Below are 11,032 nucleotides of genomic sequence, written 5' to 3'. Positions count from 1 at the left end.
CATGACATGGACATTCAAATGGGGAAAAATATATTGGTTGTTTTATTTCAGTCTGTAAAGTAAAGAATTTATTAATTTTAACACTCAACACTAAAAATGAAACAAAGATGTAACACGTATATTTTAGGAACTATTGTAGCCTAACGTGCATTTTTATATGGCCTTTTAAGAAGCACATGTCAACCTTTCCACCTTCGATTTATGCTCCTCTTTCTATACTCTAATCATCATGTCAGTCTTACAAAGTGAAATTTTTCTGCGGTCCCAAAGTGTCTCGAAAAGTGAAGTGAAGAATGTTTTTCCTGAATCCCATTTCTCTTACTGAATATTTAAGAGAAAAACTCAGAAAGGACAGATGACGTGACACTTGGTGGCCATTATTCCTTTTAAAAGGTCAGTCCCTGACAGCATCCAGCTGTAGCATGTTCTGCCTGTGAGGATGCAGATGTGGCCAGATGTTTGGACTGGATAATGTGGATGAACCTCGTGCTATGGATATTACCAGCTGTTCCTGCTTCTGACCGCTATGTCGCCAGCACTACAGTATCTCCAGAGCTAATGTGTCACCGCTGTAACTCTAACAAACAAAGCACAGCCATGGCTACAGTCACAGAAACAGCAATGTCATCCCAGAGCTGTAGTCATAATGAGATCTGCAGTCTGTGCTCGCAGCAGTCAGTGAGAGAGCTCCTCCAGCTGTTTTCTAAATGCAACGGGACAGGCTAGTGCCTGACAGCCACAGCTACAGTAAGGCTGCACTGACTCACTGTAGTCACAACCAGTGGCAGCCTACTACATAATGCATGATACTCTATCAGAATACAGCTCAGCCTTCGCTGTTGGTCGGGGGAAATGCAAAAGTTATTACAAGGGAACTCAGAAATAGTCACAGAAAGTGAGAGCAGAGTCCAGAATCTCCACTCAGCTGTGAAGTATTTGTAGCATTTCAGCCCCTTATGTCAGTTTATTATGACCACTGCACGTTTTAAGGTTGCTAACTTATATATTCAGACAAACAAGTCACCAAACTAAGTAGTACCATTCAAAACTAACAGTAGAAAAAAACAATAAAAGAAACTTGTGTCTATTTCTTGGTACTTTTGAGTCAATATATGTAGATATAGACAAGTGACAGTAAGTTAAACCTTCCTGCAGTGAGTGGCATTGCATTGCATGCTCAACCTCTGGGTGATCAGTCGGTTGTCTCAGGTACTTGCAATTAATCTAATCTTAACACACACAAAAAAAATCTATGCAATCACCAGGGAACTACTACAGCTTACTCCAAGGCCATCCAGAGTCATCAGGTTTAAAGCAGCTGAACACCTGAGGGAGGGCTTGGACAAGCATGTTAAACAGATCTCCCCACAGCGAGGAAATATTCTTTGGAACAATGGTGTGCCATCCCTCCGTTAAATTGAAGCTGTTCTGGCAGCATATGGTGGCTCAACATCTTCCTGTCTGTAAATCTGTTATCAGCAAAAAGTGTCAAGTGAAATCTGCTCAGCTGAAACAAATCGGGCCCTGACGTGGATCTGAGCAAACCTGGAAGAGCGAATCTATAGGAATGTATATATTTACACTATAATAAAAGGTTTGCTTGGACGTTGAACGTGACATTGAGGACACAGACGCCGTAGATTCTTTCTCTCTTTCTTATTCACCCGCTGCATTATTGATAAAGCCTGGAGTGAATTCACAGGGCTTTCCCCATTGAGAAGACTGACCTTTCTCACAGCTGAGTCTCACACTGGTAATGCACAGATATTTGGTAGTTGCATGGAGGGCAATTTCATGCTGCCCGCCTTCTGAACCACAGCCCAGTCACAAAGCACTGCTTCTGTTTTAGCATCAGTAATGTTGTATTGTCTTATTTTTATTTGATTCTTCTCGCCCTCCGCAGTATATCTGCACCATTTGTAACGACAGTTTCACTTCCAGATAGATTTATTCTCTGTTTATGTGACGTAGGGATGGATATAAAGGGTGTAACGCACACTATCTTTAGTTTATTTCAGATTGGAGCCATCACAGACTTTGTGTCAGTTTGCTGTTAAATAATGAATGAACAGTGGTATAGTCATACTCTGTTTCTGATCTTCTTTTCTCCAGAGAGCCCAGGCTATAGAAACAAATAAAAGTAATGGTTGCCTGCAGTTGAGAGACAGACCATGCATTTTTAGATGTGTCTGCAAAAATCTGGATTTTAGCACTTTTAAAAACATTTATTGGCATACAGTGCCATTTAGATTAGTACAAGTTGGTTAATTTTAATGCACTGGTGTTTGTTAACTTTGGGCATTGCATTGTATGACTTCCAATCAGTGATTGACACATGCACGTTACATAACCCCAGCTTATCACCCACCCAATTATTTTTTTCATTTTCATTTTTCCTTTTTCAATAGAGCGCTGAGCGTCATCTTCTGTCTCACTTCTAATGAGAATCTGGAGCTTTGAGAGGTGAATTTTCTTTCATAAAACCTGCCTAAATGTCTCATATTAAAAAATGCAAGCTTGGAAATCCGTCGCAAACAGACTCCGTCTTGGAGGGTCTGGGATGTTTGCTGCTGGAAATTAAATGTCAATTCCAACCAGCGAGTCCATTTGTAAGCGTGTGGGTGCAGCGGGGACATCCCTGTTCATACGCTGCACATCAACACACCAACACATTTACCGTCGTATCACTTTCAAAGTATTTATGTCCTGTCATGCTTGCTTTTCTGCAAAATCACCTTTTATATGTCATTCTCACAACCAAAGAAACAACCCCAGTGAGTGAAGCTTGTATGATTTTCCTGTCTGATGGCACTGTGGAAATGTCCTGGCAATTATAATGAACACACGAGGTCTACTGCTTCATCACTGTCATGGCTTTAATTAGTATATGAGCCTGCTTGGCTCATATGTGATATTGCTGTGAAACACACCAATCAGCCTGATCATTTAAACTCTTCAGAAATGTTTTGCTCGGTGATATTTGTCTGAATAACATCCATGAATGCCACGACTTGCAGCACAATACAGTCAGAAGCATCAGACTTCCTCTGTTGCCTTCATCTCATTGTGCATCCTGCTGCCATCTCTTCCCCTGGTAAATGATGCGAATGAAATGCGATTCATCAGAGCAGGCGATCTATGCAGTCAGCATGGGCACTCTGACCGGTTTGCAGCTATGCAGCCCGATTTAGAACAAGTTGCACTTTATGTTCTGAAATCTCTCCGTCATTGCAAACACTGAAGTTTGCAGTGCTGAACATTAGTTCTGCAGAGTGTCACTGAGCCTAAGCTCCCCATGACCCTGTTTTCCGGTCACTGGTCATCCTTCCAAAAGGTCTGTGTACCTTTTTTTTCTTTTTTTTTTCTTTTTTTTTTTCCCTAAAAAGAACATGGCTGCACAGCTTAGGTTTGCAAAGCTGCATCTGAACAAACCACAAGACTACGGAGAGTAATGTTTAATGCACATCATCAACCAAAGACCTCAGAGAAGCATCAGCACGGCGGTGGAGGGATGATGATGTGGAAACCTCAGAGTCACTGAGTCCACTACAGGGAGTGCAGAATTATTAGGCAAATGAGTATTTTGTCCACATCATCCTCTTCATGCATGTTGTCTTACTCCAAGCTGTATAGGCTCGAAAGCCTACTACCAATTAAGCATATTAGGTGATGTGCATCTCCGTGATGAGAAGGGGTGTGGTCTAATGACATCAACACCCTATATCAGGTGTGCAGAATTATTAGGCAACATCCTTTCCTTTGGCAAAATTTATGGAAGCCCGTTTCCGCCACTAAAAAAAAAAAAAAAGGATACTTAACTCGAAATTTCGAGTTATCTTTCTCGAAATTTCGACTTATTTTCTCGAAATTTCAACTTAGCAACTCGAAATTTCGACTTAGCAACTCGAAATTTTGACTTAATAACTCGAAATTATGAGAAAAATAACTCGAAATTTTGAGTTATTTTCTCATAATTTCGAGTTAGCTCTGCCAATCAGTAATCTATGTGAATGACGTCATTTCCGTGTTACCCGGAAGCTGAAGCCCTCAGCTACAAATGCTACAGAAATGCTAATTATAGATACGGATCATGAATTCACAAATTGCTGAGTATTTTAAGCGTGGCTTCACAAATGAGGAGATTCTTGCGTTATTAGCTGAATCACATGGCATTACTATCAGCCTCCGTACACTTGAAAGGATTTTACACAACAACCGACTTTGGCGCAGAAAGAACAAAACAGAGGTGGGAGAGGTGGCAGCTTTTATACAAGCACCTCAAGGACAGTGTCATGGGTATCGTTGGATGCACCAGAAGTGTTGGATGAATGGCATTGTTACTGACAGAGAAACCGTTCGTCTTCTGCTCCGTTTATTCGATGGAGAAGGTGTGGATTTGAGGTCACGTAGACGACTGCGGAGGCGAGTGTATCATAGCAGAGGCCCCAACTATGTGTGGCATATCGACGGCTACGATAAACTGAAGCCATTTGGGATTGCAATCAGTGGATGCATTGACGGATTTTCAAGGAGTATAATATGGCTAGACGCTTACAAGACAAATAATGACCCGAGAGTAATTGCTGGCTACTTCATGGATGCCGTGATTCAACAAGGTGGTTGCCCTGATCGAGTGAGATTAGATCTAGGAACAGAAAACGTCCATGTGGCTCACATGCAACGATTTTTGCACTTTACAGACAATGAACCAGAAAGAGAGCACGTCATATTTGGAGCAAGTACAGGAAATCAACGCATTGAAAGATGGTGGCTAATCTTACGAAGCCAGTGTATCCAGTACTGGATTGAACTATTTGACAAACTAAGAGAGGATGGCCACTTCTCAGACTCTTTCTTGGACAAATCATTGGTCCAGTTCTGTTTTCTTCACATTATACAGGTGAGTTTACATAGGTGATTGTGTAAACGACATGTATTGTAACTGTTTAATTTGTAACAACTCACACGGCCTTTGTATATTATAGAAACATCAGATATATTAAAGTACACGTGAAAAGTAGTGCTTTTTTTTTTTTTTTTTTTTTTTAAACTGTTTTGTTAAAAAAAAAAATTCCACATATATATCAAGGAACACAATTATACATTATAACACATTGATTATTTATGTGTTTAGGCCTCTCTCTGTACTCGGTTAGCATTTTTGGTGGGTCAAAACTAAGTAAATAAGTATCTGTCTGTTCATGATGTGTGTGTGTGTGTGTGTGTGTGTGTGTGTGTGTGTGTGTGTATAGGTGTGTGTGTGTGTATATATACGGATATATATCATTAATGTAGCTCAAAGCTAAATTAATGGTGTGTAAGCTAAGAAAATCAATGTAGAAGTTAGTTGTGCTTTTGTACATTAACATTTTCATATTGTATGCCTGAAAATGTTTCTTTTGTTCATTTTGTTTTCATCTAGGAAGAATTAAATGAAGTTGCTTTGGCCTGGAATGACCACAGAATGCGCCCAGTCCACAACTCCCGAAGTCCTCATGGCCGACCATCTTTTATGTATGCCCTCCCAGACATTTATGGCGCGAGGGACTGTCTCAAACATGTCAATATGGACAAAGTTGAAGCCTGCCTTGAAGAATGCGTGTTCAAAGACTTTCCATGTGAAGAGGATGTCTTTCATCTCTGTGTAGAACTCATGTCAGAACATAACCTGGACTTCTCAGATGATGTGTTTCATACAGTGGATCTGTATGTAAAGCTAAGGCAGTTGATGCTTACTGAGTTGGAGCTTTTGTCTTAAAGGTTAGACATCGTTATGCATTTTTAATTCTGTATTTTCATATTTAAATTGTAAACTTTTATGAGTTATTAATTTTTGGATGGTTGTCGTTTTTGGGGCACACATACATGGGTTTTGAGGGCCTGAAAATGTATTTCACGAACAGGGCCAATTGAAAAAGGCTATAAAAATTGTATTTAATTTTTGGAGGGTTGTTTTTTTTTTTTGGATGGTTTATTTCAATTAACAAACCAATTTTTTGTTTTAAAAGCCTTATTATTAAAACATATGTAAACATAATGTCTGTTAGACCTGCTATTTGGAGGATATGCAGCGCATGTCACCTTGGAATTATGATTTCAACTTTTTGTAAATATGCTTTTTCATCTTTCTTTTTATTTGAGTAATTATTGATGTTTTGAAATATCTGGTTATGTAGCAGTAAAAAAAATTTTCACTGTCATTTTTTTCACTGCTGAGACTTTTTATATATACTGACTGTTTTCCTGATTATGGGCAGTATAATTATATATTTTTTAGCATATGGATAACCTAACTGAGTGAGATTTATGGACCTTTTTTTTTTTTCGGATTGCGCCTCAGAATAATAAAAACCCAGAAATTACCAAAATTAAAGATGTAATTTGTCTCATTGAACACTTTATTATAAAACACAGATCTTTTGCCATCATCTTGTCTTAAAACAAAATAACTGTACTGTATTTACAGTAACACAAAAAACCTTAAAGTATTCTTATAAAAAGCTAATTGCAAGCACAAGACTTGGAAAAAGTACGATAATACACTCAACAAAAATATGCAATATGTTTTGCAAAAGTTCAATTATTATTAAAAATACAAAAAGAATGGGACAATAAAAAGAGATTGAGGATAATATGGCAAGATCTGATAACAATATCCTACAATTAAAGAATAAGAACGTGTGGTCTAAAACCACTATGAAGCAAATACATTAGGCTCAAACATGAAAACAGAAATATAGGAAAATATCTTTTAAATAACTACCCCATCGGCTATGTAGTTTTGAAAAAGGGGGCTATGATACACAGGGGTTTTTTTCCATTACAAAAATCAGGAAAAGCCAACCAAAAATCAACCTTCAGCTAAGCAATTGCTGATTTCACAGAAATCCAAAATAAAAGCATATAGGTGTGCCTTATGGCCATTCAATTTAGCAAAAGTCACCATAACCCAGATGGCTAAACAGAACTGTACAAACATAACTGTAATAAAATACAATGATAAAGTAAAACCTGACTTGTAAACTGTAAAATGTGTGCACGATGATAAAACATGTAGGAGATATTGCATATATCTCCTACATGTACTATACACTACATATTGCAGGGGTCTCAATCTCTAATTTTCTGGTGAACCACTACAATACATGTCATCTTTTGACATTACATTAATAAAATTTGACAAATTAAAATTAACCTAATGCATTTTTTAAAGTTGATTTTGGATTCAAATAATAGAAAAAATGAATAAAAGGTGGAAAAACTGCTTTCATTGTTCACATGCACACATGCTGACTGAGGAAATGGGAATGCTTATAAATGGTCTCCAGACTGCCACTCTGAGACCTCTGCAGAAATGCATTTCACAAGTGTTTAGAAAAATATTGCCTCAGTTGTAATAGGAAAACACAGAAACACAAAGAAGTACCTCAAATTGCATTACAGTGGTATTTCACCAAATACTTTTTCTTGGAACTCAGTTTTTAAACACCTGAAACCTTTGCTGTGACATTCACATGGGAACACTTTAGTCTTAGTTCACAACTCAAATATAATCTGTTGTAAAACAACAATGGCTTTTAAGCCATTGTCCGTGAATCAAACCTTTAGATAATGTCCATAACCCACACATTTGATTCCAACACACTGTTCATCTCCGATCTGAAGTCAGGATAGCTGTCATAATTTATCGACAGCTCCAGTACACACCCACATGTGTGTGCCACAGGTCGTCTCTGGAAACCTTTCAGTTCGTTAAACCCAATGATGATGTTCTTTCCCAGATGTAAATCTGAACCTGTGCAAAACCTGAGGAACAAACACAAATGTTCCTTCTCAGCATTCTTCACATATGTAGTTAGATATTTCTGAATCAGCTTCTGGTGAGCCGTCATTGTTTCAGGGAAAGTGAGACACTTGAGAACTTTTCTCACAGTTGGTTGGAGGGTTTCATAAACTGAAGATAGATCACAAAGGCTTTCCCATGCAGTGCTGAGTGTTCTTGCCCACTGTTCAATAACATAGGCAGGCTCTTGGACAAGTGTTTTGTGTGCAAGCTCCAATAGGACTTCAGTGGCATTGCAGGCTGTTGGTATCTTTCTGCAGCTGTGGTTATCAAGTATGTCTATAAGTTCTTCTTGGTCCACGGTGCTAAAGTCTGATCGCCACGCCTCTAACACTGTACGCTCAGAGTCAGGCATGAACTTAAGGAAATTCTCCACAATATCACTCTTTACATATCCAAAGGCAGCTTGTTCCAGAATGGCAGGTGCAATTTTCACAGGCAGATATTTCTCTCTAACCCATCCAAATGCAATGATTCTGCCCACACTCTCCCACTCCGGTTGCCCAAGATCATGCCTTAAGAAGGGCACTTTGTAAACGTTTCCAGTGGTGCACTGGTCATAGAATTCTTTCCAGAATTCTGAAAGACAGTCTCTCACAACTCCCCCATCGTCATGGGCCATTTCAGGTGTTCCATCAGGCAGTAAGACCTGGATTTTGATGTCGACATCTTCAAGGTCCTTATCACTAAAATGTGAAATGAGCTCTGACATTACCTGCCCTCTGTGGACCACCACTACTCTCCTCACTCTCTCACTGGATGGACCAGGTTGTGGAGAAAAAATCAGGGTGTCATCCAAATTTATTGGCTCACTGTCAGAAAAGGGGCCAACAAAAATAATGTCACTGCTGTGAGAAGTGTTAGTGCTTAGAGACTGCGTGGAAGATTGTGGAAGGTTATCGTTTGGAGTGTCTTCAATGTATGTCACATCATGGCTGATTGTTTCAAATGGAGCAGATGTTTGGACTGTAGTGACAGTAAAAGAAGAGGTTTGGTTTTGAGGACTCGCTTCAATTTCTGAAGATGGATGCAAACCTGGGTTGGAGCTCTGAAGGCTGTCATTTTGTTTTTTCTTTGTGGTGAGGTAGAACCTGAGGATATTAAGTTTTGTGACATGATAAAGTTCTCCTACTGTCAATGCATCATCGACTATCATCTCTTGATAATCCTTCAGATCACAGTCAAAATCTGTTAAGGGCCCCTGAATGTTTCCTCCATCTGGAAAGAACAGGCCTGTTGCAACCTGTAATATGTCCCTTTTCTTGGCATCCTTGCAGATGTCTATTTTTCTTGTTCCTCCTCCTCGTCTAGCTCTAACCTGCTTGAAAACCTCAGTGTCTTCATCATAATGCATCCATCCTATTTCTATTTTTCTATTTCTCTTCAGAGCATTTCTTTTATGGGTTGTTTGGGAATGTTCTTCTTGCCGTGTGCTACTGCCATCCTCTTCAGATAATTTTCTTTTGGACAGTTTGGATTTCAGCCGTTCAAAAAGCGCTGACTTGCGGCTGCTGCCCCTCCGTCTGCAAAATCCAAATACTGCTAGACGATCACCGTATGATGGCAAATAAGTCTTCAGCTCCTCATCTGTCATTAGACTTATGACACTGGCATCAATCTAAAGATGGAAAAATAATTTAATTTATTGAAACAACCAGCCTTGAAAATACAATTCTATTTTTAACTTAAGAACAATGAGGAAAAGTTGCATTTCAACCAGTATCTTGTTGGAATTAAGTACCTTCTCATTCTCCAAGGTCTGTATAATTTCCTCAGAGACTTCTCTTTGTTTCAAGAATTCAGTCAAGTCTCCCATGCTGTAAGGAAGGATGTAAATTAAAATTACAAAATTAAAATAAAGCCACCATATTATCGTCAAAGTATCTGTGCCTACCTACATTATGAGCTCTGACTATGGTGGAGAAGTGGGAACTGCATTTTTAAGTGTCCATTTGCACTGTAACTACAATCAGCATCACAATACAGTCAATCCCACATTTTCTCAGTTGTCTGGTTACAGTTTTATTGGTTTTGTTCCTTATTTATATAGTTGTCAGTCATATTCCCTGTTTTGGGTGATTTGTGATTTTGTTTTATACAGTGCTGTATACTTATTACGCATGCTTTCAGCAAAACGTCTGTTTCATCAGACGTAACAGGTGTCATTAGCGTGTAACAGAAACCTTATAGGTACCTTTGGTTAACCCTGACGTTGCATTCTATTCAACTTTGTATGTAACAATCGCTGTCACACTGTTTTTATATACCTTTTATCCAGTTATCATTTGTAGGAAGGCATTCAAAACTGAAGAACCTGGCGCCATTTGTTGTTAATACAGCAGCTCACGACACGATCCAGTTTTGAGTGCGCACCCCTTTGCGCCATATCCTTCCGGGTAACAAGGAAATGACATCAGCCACGTAGATTTCTTATTGGCAGCGCTAACTCGAAATTTCGAGTTATTTTCTCAAAATTTCGAGTTAATAACTCGAAATTTCGAGTTAATAAGTCCGAATTTTGAGAAAATAACTCGAAATTTCGAGAAAATAAGTCGAAATTTCGAGAAAGATAACTCGAAATTTCGAGTTATGGATCTTTTTTTTTTTTTTTTAGTGGCGGAAACGGGCTTCCATAAAAATGGGTCAAAAGAAGGACTTGACAGGCTCAGAAAAGTCAAAAATAGTGAGATATCTTGCAGAGGGATGCAGCAGTCTCAAAACTGCAAAGCTTCTGAAGCGTGATCATCGAACAATCAAGCGTTTCATTCAAAATAGTCAACAAGAAGCGTGTGGAAAAACCATGGCGCAAAATAACTGCCCATGAACTGAGAAAAGTCAAGCGTGCAGCTGCCAAGATGCCACTTGCCACCAGTTTGGCCATATTTCAGAGCTGCAACATCACTGGAGTGCCCAAAAGCACAAGGTGTGCAATACTCAGAGGCATGGCCAAGGTAAGAAAGGCTGAAAGACGACCACCACTGAACAAGACACACAAGCTGAAACGTCAAGACTGGGCCAAGAAACATCTCAAGACTGGTTTTTCTAAGGTTTTATGGACTGATGAAATGAGAGTGAGTCTTGATGGGCCAGATGGATGGGCCCGTGGCTGGATTGGTAAAGGGCAGAGAGCTCCGGTCCGACTCAGACGCCAGCAAGGTGGAGGTGGAGTACTGGTTTGGGCTGGTATCA

At 39.3% G+C, this 11,032-nt stretch overlaps 2 protein-coding genes across 2 annotated transcripts; one reads left to right on the top strand and one right to left on the bottom strand.

The window, feature by feature from the left end:
* Positions 1 to 4,295: 4,295 nt before the first annotated feature.
* On the top strand, positions 4,296 to 5,758 carry LOC146611840 (uncharacterized). Its single transcript, XM_085343563.1, has 2 exons — positions 4,296 to 4,900; positions 5,423 to 5,758. Exons 1-2 carry the CDS (start codon positions 4,307 to 4,309, stop codon positions 5,756 to 5,758), a joined length of 930 nt encoding a protein of 309 aa, XP_085199689.1. The 5' UTR covers positions 4,296 to 4,306.
* A 1,558-nt stretch (positions 5,759 to 7,316) lies between these two features.
* LOC146611839 (uncharacterized) lies at positions 7,317 to 10,140 on the bottom strand. Its single transcript, XM_085343421.1, has 3 exons — positions 10,111 to 10,140; positions 9,585 to 9,660; positions 7,317 to 9,461 (listed from the first exon to the last, which is right to left on the bottom strand). Exons 2-3 carry the CDS (start codon positions 9,657 to 9,659, stop codon positions 7,605 to 7,607), a joined length of 1,932 nt encoding a protein of 643 aa, XP_085199547.1. The 5' UTR covers position 9,660; positions 10,111 to 10,140; the 3' UTR covers positions 7,317 to 7,604.
* Between the last annotated feature and the right edge of the window lie 892 nt (positions 10,141 to 11,032).

The sequence above is a fragment of the Diplotaxodon limnothrissa genome, linkage group LG19, assembly GCF_057381915.1.
Source record: "Diplotaxodon limnothrissa isolate DT_005_m linkage group LG19, D_limnothrissa_male_GT1.1, whole genome shotgun sequence".
Classification (NCBI taxonomy): domain Eukaryota; kingdom Metazoa; phylum Chordata; class Actinopteri; order Cichliformes; family Cichlidae; genus Diplotaxodon; species Diplotaxodon limnothrissa.
The sequence above is the reverse complement of the archived record's forward strand: the minus strand, read 5'-3'. Positions and strand labels throughout refer to the sequence as shown.

What these genes read in the sequence shown, in the direction of transcription:
- LOC146611840 (XM_085343563.1), top strand. Translation starts at nt 4,307, where the DNA reads ATGCACCAGAAGTGTTGGATGAATGGCATTGTTACTGACAGAGAAACC. An exon ending in GTTTTCTTCACATTATACAG is followed by an intron (nt 4,901 to 5,422) that starts GTGAGTTTACAT and finishes GTTTTCATCTAG; the next exon opens with GAAGAATTAAATGAAGTTGC.
- LOC146611839 (XM_085343421.1), bottom strand. Translation starts at nt 9,659, where the DNA reads ATGGGAGACTTGACTGAATTCTTGAAACAAAGAGAAGTCTCTGAGGAA. An exon ending in AGACCTTGGAGAATGAGAAG is followed by an intron (nt 9,462 to 9,584) that starts GTACTTAATTCC and finishes TTCCATCTTTAG; the next exon opens with ATTGATGCCAGTGTCATAAG.